The 23,059-nt window shown below is 38.7% G+C and overlaps 1 protein-coding gene across 12 annotated transcripts in view; it reads right to left on the reverse strand.

Moving 5' to 3' along the window:
- lekr1 (Leucine-, glutamate- and lysine-rich protein 1) overlaps positions 1–23,059 on the reverse strand; it is a 228,019-nt gene that overhangs the window by 47,831 nt on the left and 157,129 nt on the right. For 5 of the 12 annotated variants that reach the window (XR_010895538.1, XR_010895533.1, XR_010895540.1 and 2 more), the window contains 2 exons: positions 21,294–21,342; positions 10,550–20,982 (listed from right to left, as the gene is read on the reverse strand). The exons of 1 other annotated variant lie outside the window; for it this stretch is intronic. Coding sequence is in view for 3 of the 11 variants with exons in the window: in XM_067390613.1 (XP_067246714.1) it covers positions 21,340–21,342 (3 nt within the window). In the remaining 8 variants the exon portion in view is untranslated. Of the gene's footprint in view, positions 1–5,057; positions 7,686–10,549; positions 20,983–21,293; positions 21,343–23,059 lie in introns of those variants that run through there. 6 more of the 12 variants (XR_010895537.1, XM_067390615.1, XM_067390611.1 and 3 more) reach the window with 4 other exon arrangements.

The following is a 23,059-nucleotide window of genomic DNA, read 5'->3' on the forward strand; positions in this document are numbered from 1 at the left end:
GAAAAAATTAACAAAAACTGAAAAAATCAAGAAAAAGACTTGCAAAGAAAATTGACTCGGTTACAACTTGAACAATTAACAAGTCGTCACAAGAAAAAGATTCAAGCTACAGTACAAAAAGAAGGAGCTTCCAAACAAATGACGGTAACTACTCCTGTAAATGTTCCACCATCAACTGTGCAGCTACCCCTACCTGCTGTGTATGCTTATTGATACAGGAGCAATTTATTCTTGTATAAAATCAAATTATGTTTCACATCTCCCTTTGTCTGGAAAATTTGCTAGGACAATAGGATTCTCAGGACAAATACAGCTAATTCCTATGACTGCTCCAGTTTGCATATAAAAGTGTAACCATACCTATCCTTGTATCAAATGATACTCCTGTAAATTTATTAGGAAGAGATGCATTATGCAGATTAGGACTCCAAATTTGGTGTTCTCCAGAAGGAGTTTATATAGACTTACAAGGAATAGGAAAACAAATGGTGATTACTGAACCAAAAGCAAATTGGATAGGACAACTAGAAAATGATGTGAGACAAGTTATTAATACATGGAGAAGATACATTGAAGCACAAATTGTCGAAGCACAGTCACCAAAATCAGAATTTCATTGTACTATGATATATGACCCTCAGAGATATATAAAAATAGAAACAAAATGGCAAGAAGAAACTGGAAGAAAAAAAGATTCAGTTAACCTCACATTGAGCAGCAATGGGAACAGTTGAAAGTGAGTTTACAAAAAATTGGTTCAATGTGCCTAATTCTGTTCCACGTGTTTCCTTATATGTAGGGAAAGACTTAGAAGCAAAAGATTTGGGTCCATTGATGAAAATAGCTGAACAATGCCAGTGGAAGTCAACAATAAACCCATTGATTTGATTTGATCCATTGGTATTCCTCAGGAAATAGTTATAAACCACAAAATTCGAACACAAATGATAACAACATCCGAATCAATGGAAATTGTTGAAAATGAATTAATTAAGGAGCTAGAACAACAAGTACCGACTGAATTATGGTCTCAGTATGCAACAGATGTAGGTTTAGTGAAATCAGCCAGCCCGATAAAAATACAACTTAAACCAGGTGCATGTTTGCCAAGAAAATTACAGTATCCATTAAAACCTGAAGCAGAAGAAGGTATAAAAGATACTATTGAAGGACTAGTGAAAGCAGGAGTGTTAATAGAAAGAAATAGTTATTGCAATACTCCAATTTTTCTGGTAATTAAAGCAGAGAAAACCAACAAAGTGAGAATAATACATCCACTAATGCATCTGATGATCATCATATGCTTATTGACGATACAAGCTCTATCTCAAGCTACAGGTCTCAACGCCACTCAGATTTCCCAAGTACTGACTTTTCAGTCCTCAAAAATCCTAACAACAACTCAATAATAAACCCAATAGAAGAAGAATTGGTAATTGAGCAAAAAATATCAAAGCAACGTAGAAATGTTAAAGATTAACAAATTGATGATTATAGTAATGAAGACATTTTTTGGGAAACAGCACAAAATCATGAATGGTATAAATGGGCAACATTTACTGCAAGAGAAGTAGGAATGGATAATTGCTTGCTATGTTCTAAATCACCTTTAAATAAGGTAATAGTAGTTCCAAATCCACATGATTATCAAAAATGCGCTGTATTCAATAGAAACTTTTGCCATGCAAGTGCCTCTATTAGACCTTATTGCTCAGCTGAGTGTTTGGGTTTTAAAGGAAATTCTGTACATCAGAATCGTTTTCGTAGACCACATTGGGGAGATTGGTGCAGATATTGGGATGTAAATGCAATGAAACTACAACATTGGCAGCGTTTCTTTCTGGAGCTGGGGCTGGAGATGAGAAGTCCCCATGGTCTCTCTCATTTTTGTTACATCTTCCCTTAACCCCTAGACCAGGGATTGGCAAGTAAAGCCGGGTGCACACTGTGCGATTTATAATAGTCCTTTACGATTGTTGCTTGCCAGACTGTACGAACATGATCCTCGTGTCACACTGTGGGATCTCGGCTGTCCTACATGTCAGACTGTACAACAGTCAAGACGCGTTAGAAATGGACGGCACTTGAAAACTTGTCCGGAGTTTTACATCATTTTTTTTACCACTGTGGGGCCTTTTCTGTTGGTTTTCATTAATAAATGTCTTAGCTCGGGAGCTGTTCCTGCTGCTTTCAAACATGCTGCAGTTAGGCCTTTTCTTAAAAAACCTAACCTGGATCCCTCAGTTCTGTCTAATTTTATATTAAATTATTGCTCGGTTTGTTGATGCTAAGAGTCCTGTTATTCTAGCTGCTACTTGATCTCACGGTGGCCTTTGATACAGTGGACAGTGAAGTCCTTCTGTCTTGCCTTAATCACTATGTTGGCATTCAGGGTACTGCAATTCAGTGGTTCTGGTCATATTTGACCAATAGTACTTTTTCTGTAGTGACTGGGGACTCTTCCACCACCTCTCTCTCGTGGGGTGCCACAAGGCTCTATTCTCGGACCTGTTTTATTTTCACTTTATATGCTGCCTCTCGGGTCCACCATAGCCAGGCATTATATAGCTTATCACTGCTATGTAAATGATTTGCAAATGTACTTGCCTTTGAGTCCAAAAAACGCCGATGCAGTTGGGTCACTAATTGATTGCATTTATGACATTAAACTATGGTTAGAGCAAAATTTCCTTCATTTAAATGAAGAAAAGACTGAGTATATTTTATTTGGAGAGTCTGTAACTACTGACTTTGATGAGCTGATTTCAAAGCTTTGACCAACTATCAGAAATCTCAGTGTGACTTTTGATAGTAGCCTGAAATTTGATAAACAAATTGTGTGGTTAAAGCTAGTTTTTCAACTACGTCTTTTGGCCTAGGTCGAACCATTTTTGAATCGCTTGAGAAAGCTATTAACGCTTTTATCAGCTCAAGATTATTGTAATGCACTTTATGCCGGTGTCTTACAGTCGTCCCTCAGGCGCCTTCATGTTTTTCAAGACCATGTCGTGTGATTTTATATTGAAAAGACACTAAAATGCTAACTGATGTTTATTGTCATCATCTAAGCATCTATTCAAGTGTATTGTCTCATTTGTTATGGTGCAAACTGCCCCATTCAGTTTCAGTCTCCCCTGAACACATTCACACCTCTCCGGTCTGCTTATGGCTCTAATTATTCTTTTCTATTGTCTTTATTATAATTATTGATGATGTTCTATAGAGCAGGGGTGCCCAATCCTGTTCCTGGAGATTAGAGCTCTAGAGATTAGACCTACAGAGTTCAGCTCTAGGCCAGCTCAACACACCTGTCTGTAATTATGAAGTGCTCCTGAAGATCTTAATTAACTGATTCACCTGTGTTTTATCAGGGTTGGAGCTAAACTTTGCAGGTAAGTTCATCTCTGCTATAGAGGGTATGCATGTGACGTCACCGTCGACCGTTATGACTGCGGTTACGAGGCACAAGACTGAATGGCAGCATTGGTTTTCAGCATAAATGCAGCGAAAAACAAACAAACCGCATGCAAAACGGGAAAGAGCTTTGTGGTTGACTGTACAAAACAGCTTTGGTACAAAACACCTGAGGTATGTATTTGAAGACTGCCAAAAGCTACAGAAAAAGAAGCAAATGAATCACTGCAATTTCACAGAAACAACTGGACTCCAGGCAGAGAAACATGGATTTGCAGTAACGTTAATAATTTTTTGTCAAATTCTTGGATTTTGAGGTAAAATCATACTGTATTGTATTGTTATATATTGTGTTGACAACTCATCAATTAAATATTTACCATCTTATATTCTGCATAATTGGGTGTTTTTAAATAAACACTGACAAAAAACAAACAAGTTTAGGGCTGGACAATATGACGATATGTATAACATTAATATAAGTGATTACTCGGATTTAAACCTATACCTATATTGTAGTTATATTAAATATTCACAGGCAGATTTGCTTTATGTGTTTTCCCGGCATTGAAATCAGGCACATACAAATATCAGAAAACACGACTCCTGGGTGCATGTCAATATGGTTTATTTGACAAGTTGTAAGGAACACTTTCGAGTCCAACCTTTAGTGTAATTGTTTGTTTTACTCATGTTTTTGCAGTTTCCCCTATTAAATCCAGTCATTCAAGCGGGTTCTTTTACCACTCATTTCAGCTGAGGCAGCACGTTCTGGCGGGAAAGTGACGTCGATGCATACCCTCATTTATTTCACCGAACTTCTCACTTCACCTTCTTTAAAACTGTATCTAATGTCCTTCTTGAAAAAAGGGGGGAAAAAAATCTATGAGCTTTACAATTCAAAATTATTTATTTGCATTACAATTGCTCAGAACAGGTGCATCTCTGGGCTCGTTAGCATGTTAGCTTAGCACACCAACAAAACACAACAATTTATAAGATTAAAACCATGTTTTTGCTCCAAACTTACGAGTCGAGTGTTTTAAACAACCCTCTGTGATGTGATGTGGCTTCGGATCAAAAATGAGACAGAAAATATATTATTTTATGCTATTCTGCACAATGAGAAATGCTATCTCGATTAGCATTGCAATATAAATATAATCTATTATTATGAATACCCGACATGGCGTGAAGAACACAGATAAACCACATATCGTCACAATCATGTATTATTTTCAAAAGTGTCTATGCATGTTATCCATGGTTTTAGCGATCTTTAGAAGCCTCTGTTAGTTCCTGGAATGTCACATGGTATGCCTGTCCTTCACTATGTGTCATTTGTGGAATAAATGTGCTCAGAGCGCCCTCCGGCTGCAAGTATGACTTGAAAACACAGTAGATCAGAGTATCCAGCACTCGTAATAAGGACAACAGTTCGTTTTAGGTAAAAATTGAATAAATATTACTCCTCTGTATAGAAAATTTACATAAACGTATGAGAATCCATCAATATTTCTCAAAATGTGCATGCTTTTAAGCTAAAACCACTGAGGGATGTTATTTTGTCAAGTTTTTTCATGACGATCTCACAAGAGATTTTTCTCAATGGCTGAAGCTGACGCTCATATTTCAATGAAAAGGTAACGACTCTTTCTCATATTCATAACTCCCGACGCATATTAACAAATAACGGTCACTATATGATATTGAGAGTAAAACAGAGATTAAAAATTGAAGCTCGAGTCTTAGATCTTTTTAATGATGTATAGTTTGTCAAGGTAATTACATTACATCTAACAGTAAATTGGAGCTAATTTAAAAGAACACTCCACTTTTAGCATAGCTTAGCATAGTTCATTGAATCTGATTAGACCGTTAGCACCAGCTTAAATTTCCCCATTGTTTGTCCCCTTATCCAAATTTACCAAATTTTAACCTAATCACAAATGCTTTCTTCCTAATTCTCCCACCTCTTTCAACCAGACAGCAATATTTAAAATGCAGAAATAACAAGATGATACAGAAAAGATATTAAATACATTAAAAATGAAATAAAAACAGGAAAAGTGATTAAAAGAATAAAAAGATAATACATATAAAATAAAATGCAAACAGTTCGGACATAGCACAGTGCTCAATCAGCAAATGCATAGATAAAAAGATATGTTGTGAGTCTGGATTTGAATGTGGCTACTGTTGGAGCACACCTGATCTCTTCTGGAAGCTGGTTCCAGTTGCAGATGACATAACAGCTAAAAGGAGACTCTCCTTGCTTTGAGTGAACCCTGGGTATTTCTAAGTGACTTGATTCTGATGATCTGAGTGATCTGGTTTATATTCTATGAGCATATCTGCAATGTATTGAGGTCCTAGGCCATTGAGTGATTTATAAACAAGTAACAGTACATTAAAATCAATTCTAAATGCAACTGGAAGCCAGTGCAAGGACCTGAGGACTGGTGTGATGTGTTCATGTTTTCGGGTTCTGCTCAGAATCCTGGCAGCAGCGTTCTGTACGAGCTGCAGCTGTTTTATGGTCTTTTTGGGAAGGCCAGTGAGGAGTACATTACAATAATCCACCCTGCTGGTGATGAAAGCATGAACAAGTTTCTGTAAGTCTTGACTGGAGACAAAGCATCTAATTCTTGCAATATTTTTGAGATGATAATATGCTGATTTAGTTATTGTCTTTACATGGCTACTGAAACTCAGGTCTGACTCCAAAATCACACCAAGATTCCTGACTTGATTTTTAGTTGTTTGACCCCTAGAGTGAAGGTACATGTTCACTTTGAGAACTTCATCTTTGTTTCCAAATGCATTGACTTCAGTTTTATCTTTATTTAACTGAAGGAAGTTTAGGCACATCCAATTTTTAATTTCATCAATGCATTGACACAGGGACAAGTCGATGAAAAGTCGATGAAAGCTGCTATCCAGTGCACAAATCTGCTGTCGGATGCTGTGTAGGAAGTTATGATAAGTGGTCCCCTTCAGGCCAACTAATATTCCCTAGCCCTGTGAGCACTGACAACACAGGTGTAGCCCAGATGTGCGTCTATGTTAGATACTTTGATGGAACAGAGCTGCTTTTTCTTATTCCATTAGAAGGGCACACAACTGGAGACAATATATTTATGAAAGTGGCTGCATTCATTGACATTTGATAAGGTTAACCTAATCATGACAGACGGGGCTCCTGCTATGGTGGGAAATCACAGAGGTCTGGTAAGCAGAGTGAAGGAGATCGCCTGGAATGCATGGAATGCATTGTCTCATCCACCAGAGTGGCCTTTGCAACAGGCTCAGCGGTGAGCTAAAGGAAGTTATGGATAAAGTGATGCGAGTCATTAATTTTGTCGGGGGAACATCAAATGCACAGCATCATCTTTTCTGACAACTCATGGCTGAGTCAGAAGAGGCCCCTCACGATGACTTGCTGAAAGTCAAGTCACCTTTCTTTATATAGCGCTTTTTACAATGTAGATTGTGTCAAAACAGCTTTACATTGATAATTGGTATATTATTTTTCCTTTTAAAGAATAGTGTCAATGCAGGCAGATCAAAAGCACTGTTGAATAAATGTCAAGTCAAATTAAATTAAATTAGGGCTGCACGATTAATCGTATTTTATCACGATAGCGATATCTGCTTCTCTCGATTGATTTTAAATAATCGTCACGATATTGGCCCGCTCTATGAAAATTAACATAATTTAGAAATATTGGAAGTAATATTAGGAATTTCGCTGTTTTATCTTTTGACGTTCCTAAAGGTTTTACCAGTTTTCATAATGTTGATCAACTAGAAATGATTTTTCTTTGCTTTACGAATTTGCCGGGCAATTTGAATCTTGTTTGTCTTATTGCAAACGAATTGTGTTGCTTTAAAATCTAATGTGAATACATATTACAAGCGCTCACCAAAACCATGTTTTGTATTGATTTACCATCTAAAGAAGTTATCATAGTTGGTTAAATGTAAGTCTTTGTGCCACCTACAGGCCTTTTGGGTGAAGTGTAGGTTGGTAAAGAACTTGCAAAATAGCCATAGTTTCATTACTCTTTTGATAGAATAAACATGATTAATAATCGTGATTATAATTTTGAGGAAACTGTGGCACTGGCTGTCGTGTTGATGATGTCTTCACAATGGATGATCTAGTCGACTCGATCTCTGCTGATACAGGGCTGCGTTGTGGTCGTGTCAAGGCACCGGTCCTCGGTCTCATCTGGAAACGCCCCCGAATCTGGTTGACTACGGTAAACCTCGGGATAAACAGAAAGACTAATATTAGCGTAGATGTCATTATTTTATGGATGTAACAAGTACATCTGGTGTTATAGGAAGTGTTCCCGGTTCCAGCTGAACTAATTTATGCAGCCTAATAATCCTTTAACGGATTTGAAAATATAAATATATAATGTATAAACTGACAGAGTGTGTCTGCATCCCGAACAATGCTAGGAAGGTTGTTCCACAGTTTAGGTGCCAAATAGGAGAAGGATCTACCACATGTGGTTGATTTCGATATTCTAGGTATTTTCAGTTGGCCTGAATTCTGAGATCGCAATAAACGTGAAGGACTATAATGCATTATGAGCTAGCTTAGGTATTGGGGGGCTAAACCATTTAGTGCTTTCTAAGTAATTAACAAGATCTATACGATGTTTAACAGGAAGCCAATGCAGTGATGGCAGAACTGGGCTAATATGGTCATACTTCCTAGTTCTAGTAAGGACTCTAGCTGCTGCATTTTGTACGAGCTGTAGTTTATTTATCAAGCGGGAGGAACAACCACCCAGTAGAGCGTTACAGTAATCTAACCTTGAAGTCATGAACGCATGAACTAACTGTTCTGCATTCTTCATTGAAACACAATGATGTGTGCTGGTTAAGCAAAGGAAACGCGTTGGGCAGTTTCTGCGTGCTTCTGGATGAGGTCAAGGCGTTTCTTAAATTAAGCAAGATTAGGGAAGCAGCTGATCACCTTGCCCTACTGGAAGATGAAAAATTCATGTCTAATGTTGCATTTTAGCAGAAACATTTGGCCACCTAAGCCAGCTTAATCTGCAGCTACAGGAGAGAGGCAAATCCTTAGCGGACATGGTTGAAAAACTGAAATTATTCACAAGGAAGCTGGAGTTGTTGTAATCAGATATATCAAGTGGCCGGCTGCTACATTTCAGTACACTAAAAACACAGGCCCTGGGACATGTGACAGAGCTGATGGTGGACTTCTTCAAGCAGCTACAGGCCAACTTCACCTCTAGGGTTGAGGACTACTCTATCCCAAAGGATAGTATTGCTTTTGTGTATGACCCTCTCTTAGTTCGACCAGACTTCTCCTCCCTGGTGAAAAAAACGATGCCCTTGTTGGACGAGGCAGCATTTCAGATGGAGTAAATTGATTTCCAAATAACTTCCCTGGTCATTGATGCACTCAGAAGTGTGGAGTCTGTCAGTGCCTTTTGGGTGGCATTCTCAGAAGAGTACAGCACAATCAAAACACTCACATTGAATGTGCTGATAATGTTCCCTTCCACCTATACATGCGAGTCGACCTTCTCATAAATGAATGCGATAAAGACACGAGAGAAATCACATAAAAACCCGGAGAACTGTCTGCGGATTAAAATGACATCCATATCATCCAACATCCAAACATTCGTGACTGATGGAAGATGTCAGTGTGATGAGCAGTGAGGGAATGGCATGAATGATAATGAGAGTCAGCTCTGCGTTGCACTGGTCTCGAGTCTCTCGTGGAGGAGCTCCGGAAGCATAAAAGGGGAACGACAACAGTTAAGCACGAGCGAGGACCAGGCCTGGACTTTACTTTATGTTTTATTATGTTTGTGTGGCCGGCAGACGTCCGTGAGGGTCTTCACTTTCATTTTGTTCTTTGTTTATTTTATATTAAAGAATGGTTTGAACATTCGCCGGTTCCCGCCTCCTTCTTCCCGTACATACAAACTGTGTTACATTGTTGCCCAAACCCGGGAGGAAGGAGGGACATGCTGTCAGAGTGTTGGGAGTGTGAAAACCGTGAGTGGCTGCCCGAGGCGGTGGTGCTTGAGCGAGTATAAATCAGGTGGGACAGAGAGCTTGCTGCCGTGCTCCTGGGATGAGGTGGGGTGGCTGCCGTCCAAGAGGGAGAGGACTAGACAGGAGTCTGCTTGCTGTCTGCCATGAAGGGGAGGAGCAGGGAAAGGGGGACTTGCTGCCAGAAGCATAAAAGGGGAGCGAAGACAGTGACAGTAAAGGACGAGAGAGGACTAGGCCTGGACTTGTTTTATTATTTATTATTGTTTTATTATGTTTATCATGTTTATGATACCCCCAGCTCTTCTGCATCCATGATCAAGAAATTTTTTTGCTGATTGTCTTGTCAATCTTTTTGATAAAAAGGAAGCTTAATTTTGGTTTCTTATTGTTCACGTGTACCAACACGTGAAGGCACCGCGTTATAAGCAAACGTTTCAATTGTTCACTGTTAGTTTTTTCATACCACACATGATGGCTATTTTAGAGGTGTGACTATTGATCATAGATCAAAGATTTGAATGTCTTTCAGAACTTTTCAAATTAAAAGCTTTCAATTTATCTCAAAACATTGCTGCAATAATGTTCTTGTACTTTTATTTTGAAGGGAAAATCACTAAAGACGAAGTGATTGTGAGTAACTGTTGCTGTCTTGACAGATCTATTTTAAAACCAGCCGCTATCAAAAAAACCTGGCTGAGGGCACGGGCCAGATATTATTGCTGACGGGCCAGTTTTGGCGACCACAGCCCTAGACTTAAAGAGGGGAGATCGTAACACAACTTAAAAGCTACATAACATTTCTTACTAGTGAGGTAATAACGGTGCTGTTCTTGGAGCAGATAAACTTACAGTTTTGCTATAAGTAGAGACGCTGCTGCCGAACACTGTTGAGAGACGCACAGATACAGGTAATTCACACATGCTTAATCTCTCTCTCATTAATCTCATTCTCTCATTAATAACTGCATTAGTCTGCTATCAATGGCTCAAGCCTCCATTACTAGCTCTATAATGACTTTCAAAGCTAGCTTGCTATTGCTAGCTTCTCTAAAATTGCTTACCCTACCTTTAAGACACTTTACAGGTGGTACATAATTAACTCCCTGAGGTCCAAAAACGCGCCGGCGCGTTTTGCAGGATTTTTTTCACATTGCAGCAAAACAGACTTAAAATACTCCGTCATTTCTACCAGAAAGACTCGGGAAGCAAAGAAACATTTGAATACAATTTATTCAACAGTATGAATGTAAATATCAAATAAATGATAATGTTCTTTGGCGTAGGCCCCGTCCATAGTACAATCCGGAGGGTAGCAGACGTTTGCAGATCCTGCCTGAAAATGAAGGCAGGGGCGGAGCCTACCCCCAAAAGAACTGGGAATGTGAATGAAATACGCACCAGTTGGAGGATTCTTTGAATACGTTCCTAAATATTACCAAAGAGAAAGAGATAATGAATGCACAGACATAAATGAATGTTTAATCATTAACAGAAAGAATCATTATGTCACAGCTTTAATGATGTCAAGAATGCCGCATAACCCATAACATTGCCACATTAGGTCGAGCATGAAAGCCAAGTAGGCCAATAGGCCAGCGTATAAACATGCCATGTAGATCATGTATGATGCCACGACAGGCCATAGTGAGGGGAAGACAGAGTGGATGAATGAGATACCCCGATATGCAGAATAAAGCAAGTCATATAGATGTAAATAGTAGGAATAGAAACTGACACCGTAACAGGTAGTTTGTCTCAATAGGATACTTACCACGGAAGATTTAAATATAGGATTTTATGATAAGCTATAACCTTACCTAATGCTTGTTATAAACATAACCTTGGTAATCCTAGATTAACAAAAGAATACCAGTGATGTGAATAGTGATGCTATGGTCAGAAAGACAAGTTAGTCTGCGATACTAGAAGACTGCGTATGAGGACCATGGTCCATAGAGATAGCGTTCACTTGACCCTGAGTGAGTATAGGGAAATCATAACGAGTGATATTAAATCGTATGAAAACACCACCACCAGTAGTTTGCATTAGTAACGTACTAGTATTAAATTATGACGAATAAATGGCATACGTAATGAATAATATTGACTCATAAGGATATGGTCTTTACATGTAAAGACCGCAAAGGTCCTGTACCTTGAAAAGTCAATATAGGCCAATTCGAGAAGACCTTGGAGTTACATAAAACAGACTTACCTGGTGGCCATGACAGGTTTTAATTATATGAAGAGCTAAGACAGGCCTTTGTGTAGAACCACAACATGTCATTTGATGCAAAAATGAAAACCATTTAATGTGAGGTAATGAGCCATTTGAAGTGATGGCAACGATATGCCCAATGGCAACTATATGCCCGATGGCCGATGGCAACGATATGCCCGATGGCAACGATATGCCCGATGGCAACGATATGCCCGATGGCAACGATATGCCCGATGGCAACGATATGCCCGATGGCAACGATATGCCCGATGCAAACAATTTGCCCGATGGCAACGATATGCCCGATGGCAACGATATGCCCGATGGCCACGATATGCCCGATGGCCACGATATGCCCGATGGCCACGATATGCCCGATGGCCGACGGCAACGATAAGCCTGATGACGACAACCTGTCATGATGGCCATTATATTAAACCTTTAATGTTATAGCAGCAATATTCCATGTAGCTAAAAGTTATGATTGCCATCAAATGTGAATGCAATGAGAGGCCATACAATGTAAGGTAATGATAGGTGATTTTATGACATGTCAACAGTAAGCCTGATAACAACAATATACCTATAATGCTAAGAGTCAAAGCAATAATAGGCAATTTAGTATGATACTTCGATATATTCTATGTACCGCAAAAGTCATGGGACCATTCCAAGCAAAGCAACAATGTGCTATGTTACACGAAACCATGATTAGGCTGTTATAAGTAAAGGCCACGAAAGGCCCATAATGAATACTGATTAAATGTCACGATAAGCCAATGATATAAAAGGTACACATTTGTGAAGACCGAAGCTGAAGATAAAGTAGAAAACAATGACACCATCGCTAGTAACTAGCAACCAATAATCGACGTAATGCAATTACAATGAGTGAATGAGCATGAGTCATTTTAAGTAAATAATGAAAAGGTATATATGTTTTCTATAGGAAAGACTCATTCAACATGCTTAGGCGTGACTCCCACTCACGGCTAGATAGAACTAAGCAGAGAGAACTTTGTCTAACTGTCAGAACCTGCTAAGAGAACCCCCAAAGAAATTAAGTTTGACATGACGCAAGTACTTAATGCATGGGGCAGATAAAGATTGAGAAACCTTGTTGTACAATGCCCTTGCAAAAGGGAAGCACTTTACTTGACAATGCTGAACCTGGCTGAAGCTAGCAAACCTTTTCAAAAGTATAACACCATGAGCATCGTTGTTCAATACCTTAGTAAAGAGAAAAGAGATATTCGGGAGTGCCCTGCACAGAAGGGGCACAATGAGCACAAGTGAAATGCTTATGACCAGGCAGGTGTGGAGTAACCTACGGAGCACAGTAACTGTGATGTCGATGTGTAGTAGGCAGCACAATATATAACTTTAGATATGTCGCGATGTGCGCATCCACAAGTCATGAAGCAAGAATAGTATAGTTGCACATGTTTAGGTCCTGTCAGTTTACGCGCTATTCTGTGTGCGCACACGTTGAAGACGAATTGCTTTCACTATGCATCCATTTTTGCCTGGATATCCACGTACATGCAGATTTATGTCAAATGTCCTTGTACACCGTGCATATGGCTTAGGTAACGTGAAGAAGAAACTGATGTGTATCATTATAGGGGTTCCACACATTCGATCTTAACTTACAGCAGGCTTGCTGCTGTCTGTATCATGCATGTTAACCAACAAAGTACAGAGAAATAACTTTGCAGCTTTAGAGATGATATGCAAGATAAAAATGATAATTTTTTTTTATTATTATTTATTTTTTTTTTTTTTTAATTTTAAAGAACTGCAATTCTGCATTATCCCTGGATTCTTATTGTACTGCGAAGTAATAAGTCCCTTTAAGACAGTCATTTCACTCGGTGGCCATCTTTGAAACACCTCTCGGGCCGTTTCTCGATTCCAAGAACGCAGAGTTGCGGACTTGCGTTCTTGTGGAGTCCGGTCTTGCCAGCGACCTTGAAAGAATGAACTCGGAAGGACACAAGGACACAGAGTGTATTGTTTAAGAATTGAGATATAATGCAAACTTGTAGCTCAACTGACCGCCCCAGGATATTATAAGTGGCTAATGCACAATAAATCCAACATAACATCACAAACAAATGTTATAACCTATTAAAAGATTTCTTTCAAATTATTATAGACATTATTTACATATCATTTTATTTCTTTTTATTTCACCGCGTGTATTTATTAAAATTAGTAGCCTTAGTGTCACATGATTTGTCAATGTTAAGTTTTTTTTTTTTTTTTTTTTCTTTTTTTTCATTAAATATTCCAATAGAAATACTGCAGGCTTCCTTCAGGTTATCACTTTATTAAAATTAAGCAAAACGAACGGTTTACTTTCACAAGCAGTCACATATTTGCGAGCTTGTAGCGGGAATCTCAAAAGTGAGAATGAGACTTTAAAGCTTACAGCTTCCGTATGTTGACAGCCGCAGACCTAAATGCGCGTCTCGTGCCTCCTTTCTGAGGCACGCGTTTGACCGTTTCTATAGAAACCGGTGCTTCTAAGAGGCGCTGCTGTGACGTGATGACTTTAGCAGTCAGCGATTGGACCTTATTTAGAAGGCGGGACATATTCCGCCATATTGCGCAATACACTTTCTCCCATTCAAAACAAAACGAGTGACACGACTTGTTTTATTCTATAATCTTTGATAGTAACCGTGGAAACAGGTATTGACAGCTGCGTGATGTCTAGTGGCACGCGGTTTCATCCAACACTATGGAACATGGCAAGCAAACTTGGAATAAGAATTGGAGCGAGGATCAACGTCAGCATGGCGTGTTGTGGCTCAACACGATGGAATGTTGGAATATCATGCTGTTGATCTTGCTTACGGTCAACAGACTAATAGAATAGCAGTCTACAACTTTAACACTCAAGTGCAATTTAATGTGATAGTGTAACGTTAGACCAAGTTAAACAGCGATGCGTTACCTCAGTTTTGATTCATAAAATAAACTTACCTGTATGAGTAGAATTTAAGCACTTGCAAGTAGGCCTACTTCAGTAGAATGAATTGACTCGTTCCTATTCCTGGAAATGCAGGCTGGGACTCGCGTGTGGCACTGAAATCAGTCTCTCGTTGCAATCGCGCCCGCGATTCCGCGCCGATGAGATTGTGCCTCTAGCACAGGTAAATTAAATTCATTTAAAACAGTAAAGACTATGCAGTGTTATTTACATTAATCATTTCCTGGATCTGAATACTTACCTGAAATGTGTCGAACACCCTTTATTTCATTTAAATCACCCTAAATGTTCTAGAATTAGGCTACTTTCCGAAAAGGGTTATTCAAATAATCTTAATTTGTCATATCACGATATATGACGTTAGTCGCAGAAAGATAACGCAATAACTATGGAATGAAATCGACTGTCCCTCTTTTGCACAAAGAAAATCTGGTGCACGTGCATGAAGCTGAACACACAGGACATAGACGGAGACTTTAACTGCAGAAAGTAACACGTACAGGTAATTTTTTTATATACAGTATGTAAATGACATAGCCTTATTACCGCACAGGACATAAATAATGATGTTTCTGCCTCTAATGTTAGAAGGGAAGTCACTCGACACTATGCGCCATGCATACCCAAGTTACAAAGCTTGTCGTTCTTTCTGCTGTTAGACAACGAGTCCAACTCCGCTTTCATGCATAGACTGTAAAAAAAGATGGACGACGCGACGTCGCTTCCTTCCATTGTAATGAACTGAAGCCAAAATGGCCGACCGAATGGGCGCTGACATGTTACGCAATACGTAAGTTTGGAGCCTGGGCATGCGCAGAAGGAACCGTCAGTGGAGCCGGAGGCGGAGTCGCGATATCAAACGACTGCGTCATCATTCATGTATTTTAAATAGACTATAAAAATTATATACAATTTAAAATTCTACCTATAAAATAATAGGCTATTCTATTTCTAGAGCAATAATACTTTTAAAACAGCAAATTCAGTAGATAAAATCAATATAATATGCCACTAGAAACAACTCTAAATCGTCAGAAACGGTCCTGCCATTTTAAATCAAGTTCAACTAATGTTACAGGAGATCGATTGCTGTAATTAGAGTAAGCTATCATTAGTTTTGTCCTGCTAATTATTATTTTATACCCATAAAAATAATAAGTAACTGCCAGATAACGATCACCTGCTTTTTCCCGACATTGTTAACATTAGGTGTGTTATCTTAACTAATAACATTTATTAATTAGCTTATAACACCCATATTTAATGTTACAGAAAAAGGTTCAGTGATCCGTCAGATCCTGTAGGTCGGTTAGTACAGTTTACTGCTGAACAACTCATTTTGTTGGTGTTAAATAACAAAGAAATCGAAAATTAACAGTTAGTTAATACATCTTCAATCTCCCCTCGAAGCTCCGACAGTCCTCAGACAAGTTGAGCTGTCAATCAAGTTCGAATCATGACGACACGCCCCGTTTTTATAGCATCAAATTGCTAGCTAAAATCTAAATCATCACAAAAACGAACAATTGAATATATATCAGTGTGATAACAACTACCTTAAATGACCAAAACCATTTTTCATAAAGTTTTATTTGAAGCAGAATTTATTTTTAAGTTTTCACTGAAGTCTCATTTGACTGCATTGAGAGGGCGGGGTTTATGACCTGTACTGCATCCAGCCTCCAGGGGGCGATCAAAGAGCCCGTGGCTTCACTTTTCAGAACGTATGAGACACACCCGCTTTCATGCGGATCATTAAGACATGCTATGAATGTAACAATGCGAACGAGCACCGTTCCGTCTCAAATAAATGCGTGCTACTGCACTGTACGGCTCTGCTGATGTATGTAAAGAGCAAAAGAGTATGATTATACACCCAACGACATCAAAATGCATAACACGATGAAAATACTTATCACTGAGATGAAGTGGCTGTTAATGACGAGAGAATATTGAAGATTGCTTTGATGATAGCTAGGCCCTTTGATGATATTGCTGAAACGAAATTCGAAAATGGAATCCGCGGGTGGACGTGCACACTTCTGAATTTTGAGACGGTGAATACGATCACTCTCATAGTGCGACCGCTTCAATTAACGTTCAAAATAATAGGCTAACGTGAACTTAAATGACGCTACAGCATTATATCCCATCTAAAATAAACGTTTTCACATTGTAGTGCATCGGGCTACCGCTAACATTGTCTGTGTGAATATTTAGATAATCACAATAATGCGTCGTGTGGAACGTCAACTGCGAACTGAACGCCGGCGATGGTATCTGCGAACACGATAGTGGGTGGGAACAGAACTTATATACTCAGGTGACGTGTAATGATTGGTTAGAATATGAGCAATGACGTGCATTAGAGTCTTCCGGGTAGAACTTCTGCTAAACGCTCCCATTTCTTATCATAGAGACATAAGTAATATATCAACTTAAACTCATAGTGATGACAATAAATATTACTTCTCAGTATCGAAAATTGACATAAATATATAAGAATCCATCAATATTTCTCCAAATGTGCATGCTTTTAAGCGACACTCCCGTTCTTGTCGTGTTTTTGTGTGAGCGTACGTCTCGAGGGTTCTCGGGGCTGTGCGCTCTCTTGTCTGCGTGCCTTGTTTCATGTTGGGAGCGTGGCGTTCGGATCCCGGCACTCGTGTCTAGTTTGGTTTCGGTTTCGTGTCGGGATTCGGACACTCGCGCTCCTCTTTATTGTGAGCGCATGGTTTGTGTGTACGTTCACTTGCCGTGCGCTCTTGTCTCATGTTTTGTGTAGCACGCGGTTATTTCCACCTGCCGCGTGCTTTCATGTTGTCTCGTTTTGTGTGAACACGTGGCTTATGAGTTTCATAGTCACGTGTTCGTGTCTCGTCTTGTGTAAGCACATGGCTTGTGATTTGTCTTCATTGGCCATGTGCTTGTGTCTTTGTTTTGTTTGGTGTGAGCACATGGCTTGTCATGTGTTTCTTTGTGCCATGTGCTCTCATGTCTATTGTCTTGACCCCGCCCACCTTGTTACCTGATTATTGGTTGATTTGCCCCACCTGTCCTCCCTCATTACCTGCCTTATTTGCGCTCCTATTTATTCTCCTTGTGTTTGCAGTCCTGTGCTGGTTCGTTGTCACTGAATGTTGTATATTCCTTCGTGTTTCCTTCAAGCCGAGTCGAGTCGAGTCGAGTCGAGTCGAGTTGAGTCGAGTTCTGTTTTTGTCTAGTTTGTTTTCCCCCACGGGGTAGTTTTGGTTGTCTTGTTTTGTTTTATTTTTTTTATTATTAATAAAAAGCCCTTCCTTCCCTGCATTTGAGTCCTCGCTCCTTCCCTAAACCTGAAAAAAAGCCTATATGAAATGCCATAGAGGTAACATAATTGTTCAGACACTTTGCATCACAGAAACACATTATATTTTAAAGAATATAATAGAATACCATTATTTTAAATTGTAATCATATTTCACAGTATTGCTGTTTATGATGAGCTGAGACATGATTACAGAAGGTTTTTTTCACAGCCTACCTGACTGAAAGGCCTCATTAATATGCAAGTCATTTCAGGTCATTGGTATGTGATTCTTTTGTCTTCTCGGGTGTAAATGGCCCATTATTAATGATGATTCACGCCTCCACACATACTGTGTTTCTTGACAAAAAGTGTCTTACAAAAACTAAATCAATATATTGTATTATATGTAGGCAGTAGGCAGCATAATGTTTACATAATTCTGAAGAAAAACCTCTAGTCTACAACCTCTAATACCCAGAAGTCTTGTGAACAAAGATTTAATATACTTTTTTTTTTTTGGCTTTATTTCAGTGACTTAAGTTTTTTTGTTTTTTCAATAACCACGCATAAACATTATTCCTTCAAAAATACAAACATGTACATACATGTTCCTCACATATTATTGTAGCCTAGTTTGTGCTGAATACAGTGTAATGACACTTTTGTCATGTATATGTTTATGAACAACAGAAAAAAGCACAAATGTCAGGGCATGTCAAAACTTCTCCAAGCCCCAAATCAGCCTCAGACTCCAGAGGGTTATGGTCAAAGTTACAATAACTTAGGACATTAAAGAGACCCTTCTACCGACTCTAACACCAGGAGAAAGATGTCCAGGGTCCCTGATCACCTACTGAACATACCATAGACCTGCTGCAGGAGGCATGAGGACTGCAGATGTGAACAGAACAATAAACTGAAATGTGCATAATGTAAGACAGCGCTACAGGAAGACAGAACGACGGCTGATCGTCCAAACCAGATTCTGACTGTTACTTTTCATATCGACACCCCTTTATTCAGGGAATCATTATTCAATTTCTGTTCATCAGTTTTTGTCTCTGTTGTTGAATCTTTTTATGCTCATACAAATATTTACATGTTATAACATTTGCTAGAGATAAAAGCAGTTAAATGTAAGAGAATGTTTATTTATTTATTGTTTTTGATGAGTTTAGTTAAAACACTGGGGGAAAAACTAAGTAAGCATTAAAGTTCCTTCACTGGGAAAATCATCTGTCCATTTTATCAGTCAAATTCAAAAGCTATGGATCCCTTGACACTGTTACTGGACATGTCTAGCGATAATTTAACTTCTGTGGCTAATAATAATAATAATAGCTAATAATTTTCAGTATTATGGGCCCTATCACACACCTGGTGCAGTGCGACGGCAGACGTGACAATTGTTTTTTGCTAGTTTCAGCCTGACGCAGTTATCATTTTCACATCCAGCACCACGTTTAAATAGCAAATGCACTTGTGCCCATCTGTTTGGCCATGGGTGTGCTGGTCTGAAAACAAGGTTCAGGCATCGTTGGCGTGTTGCTATTTTGACGCAACTAACTTGTTTGTTATTTAAAGGGTGCGTTAGCATTATGCACCTATAGGAGGGTGCATAACGAGCATACACTCTGCTTGTTACGCACACAGGGACACGCAGCAGCACACAAATTTGTGAGCAAGAATGCTCCATTTGTGTGTGTGTCTCTTTAAATGCAAACAAGCTTCTGCTCTCATTAGGGGGTTGAGTTTCAGGAGCTTGTGTTAGCACTTAGCAGCTCTGATTAACGTTACCTCACACCTTTTATGTTCAAAATATCTCCCTTTGAAGTCTCTTTGAACTTTGAGCGTCGTAACTTTGCAGATGTTGTTTATGTTCAAACAGCAACATTACACACTAACTAAAGTTAAAAAAGTGGAATCATAATGAGCCACCCCTTTAATATATAAATGCCCATAATGGATAGTCAGAATTACCTATTTGCAGTAATGACGAATGGAATTGGCTGATTATTTGACCAATCGTGCCAATACATACATATTTAAAACTGACTCATCAGGTTGAGGATGTCTATATTCCGCCACATAAATAGCGAATCCACCATGGCGCAAGCACACCTGGCTTTTAAAGGAAATGGGAGATGACACTCTGATGTATGTTCATGACGCATCAAGAGACTAGGTTACAACCTTTTTGGACCATGTGCCCGGCACGGCAGTTTTTTCCATCATTATACTAGCAAAAGTGGATTCAGCGGACATGCCCTTAGTGCACCTGCGCCATGCGCTTCAGACCAAGGCCTTATGACTTTAGCAGACTTTAGCATGACTTTAGCACAGAAAAAGTTTCTTTTGCATTGGGATCACTGATAAACCCCCTTTTGTGAACTAATGGCAAAAAGTGTTAATGGAACTGATACCACTGGAATACCTTACATGTCTGATACACCCTAAGATGAATAAAATATGGGAGCATTTGTAAATTATTTGGATCCCTGAGTCACAAACTTTGTTGTTTAAATTTCACAGATGAGTACCTTGTATATCCATCATGTGAGCTAATATTTTGAAATGGAAGTTTGTACTTATTTTCATATTATTTTGTACAGTTTGGAAATATGTTTACTTTCATTTAAGTATGTTCAAGTATGCTTAGTAAAATACTTTTCTCGGTTCTTGTCACACAAAGGCTGTTAGGGAATTAAAATGTAAAAGGCTTATTAAGTTAAATTCTAAATGCCATACTGAGAGGTTTTTTAAGAGTTACTGTAATGATTTCACTAGACCAGCAGATGGAGGCAGAGGTGTTATCAAACAATATTTTACCATGTTCATCCATCCATCCATCCATCCATCCGTTCGTCCGTACTTCAAACCGCTTGTCCTATGTTGGGTCGCAGGGATGCTGAAGCCTATTCCCGTATCTTGGGCCAACGGCAGGGAAACGCCCTGGACCTCTTAATCGATGTGACTTTGTCAGCACTAATAATAGATGCTCGTTTCCACCTATAAAAATAAACCAGATAATTGTGAGACAAAGAATAAAGTAAAACTGAGAAACAATGTTGCTATATGAAGTGATAATTATGAGATAAAGCCAAAACTATAGTAACATTTATGTGATAATTCACAAATGTGAGATAGACAAAGTCACAATTGTGAGATATACTGTTAGGTATAAAGTTGCAATTACAAGAAATAGTCACCATTGCCTTTTTCATAAACTATAAGGCAAAAACAGGCATAAGAAACCCATTTATTTTGAATATCAACAGAGATCCACCTACACAATGAACGTGCACTCAGTTTTCACTCACATTTTACACTGCCCTCCGACATTCCGGTAGATGGTTTCCTGCTGCTTTACTGTATGTCAAGAAATAGTGCCAGAACATTCCATTATTCAATATATGCACTGTGACTGCACTTCCCTCTCAACCCACAATTAATTGATGATTAATGAGAAGATGAAAGCATACAAAAATGTCCTTTCCTGGACTTCCTGCCTTCCGTTTTATGAGACTGATAATACAGAACACAAATTCTTCTGGTTTTCGTATTGTATTTGGATTATTTACTTTGGCTGGCACTTATTTAAAGACTTCCCCTCACTTCAGGATGAGGAAAAAGTTAAGAGGTTGGATTAGCAGGAAGTGTGGAGGAGGATCGCACACAGGCCACCCAGCTCAGCCATCCCTTACAGAAAATAAGAATACTTAAGATTCATTTAAGTATATCTCAAGTATATTTTTAGGTATACTTTATGTATTAAGTATACTATCAATGTTATACAAATATGCGTAGACTTTTCTATCAGTATATAATATCAGTGAAGTATATTAAAGTGTAATTTTATGCATATTTCTGAGAAGTACATAAAAGAGAGTTTACTTTCTTATTTTTAGTTTAAAAGAATTATACTAACAGCACACCTCAATACAAATCGTTTTTGTAAGGGAAGGATAAAAGTCTCTGGTTCAAAGTTCAAGAGTTTATTTGGAAGAGACCATGTGAACTTGAACTTAAGATGACCGGGATGGAATTAACAATCATGTCCAAAAATGATATGGTTGTAAGCTATACACACCCCAAATACTTCACACAAACTGCAGATGATAAAAAAGGAATGATTAAATGCCATCCAACAAAGAAAGTGTTCATAATAATTCAATGTAATAAAAATTTATCATTGTACCAAATATTTGTTTGTTCTGTCTCTTCTGCTCATCAAGGATGCATTTATTTTGATAAAAATATAGTAAGGGGCCATTCACATATCGCGTCTAAATGCGTGAGAGTTACAGTTTTCGAATAATAATTTATCAAAATTCATTTTTCCCTATTGAATTGCATTGATTTCATGAAATGAGCCTCCAGAGGAGCGGTTCCGGGGGCGCTCGGCTCCAACATAAGAAATCATTCGCTCATGCATTCACTTTCAGTTTTGTCAGTTCCTCATTTGTACGTGTTTTAAAACTTGCCAATTTGAACCATTCTAGCAAATGTATTAATATACAATCAATTGAAAACATGAGATACTTTTAGAGCTTAAAAGATGTTTGGTGTGATAAATAGAAACAAACTCGCTAGTCTCATGTAACTCAGGCAGCGCCCGCGGGGTTCCCGCTCTCAGAGCACGTGAGATGCACGGAGCGATGGAAATTAGTGAAAAGTGATTAAATACGACTGAAAGATCAGATTTCTAAAATGGGTGCAATAATGGGAAAAAGCTTTGCACGTCTTACACCTTGGGTAAGTTTATCCCTGCTGAATTCGCTCATATTGTAGCAGCCCTTACTTTCTTTTTTGTCCTCCCTATTTTCGCCATTTACATGGGTTTTCAACCTTTTTAAATAAAACATTACAGCAATTCGACAAGATTATATCACAAGAACGCATTAAAGAGGTACATTTAGATTTTGGATGCGTTTCTGAGTGACACGGAGACGGCTCGCGTTCCGAAGCTCGTCCATTCTCGCTTTATCATGTCCAAAATACATGTCGAATCTCATTTAAGAGAGCACAATAATGCATCAAAGAGCTTCTTTGTGCTTCTTAAGTGTATAACTGTGTCACTGTATTC

Source organism: Chanodichthys erythropterus, chromosome 7, assembly GCF_024489055.1.
Source record: "Chanodichthys erythropterus isolate Z2021 chromosome 7, ASM2448905v1, whole genome shotgun sequence".
Classification (NCBI taxonomy): Eukaryota; Metazoa; Chordata; class Actinopteri; order Cypriniformes; family Xenocyprididae; genus Chanodichthys; species Chanodichthys erythropterus.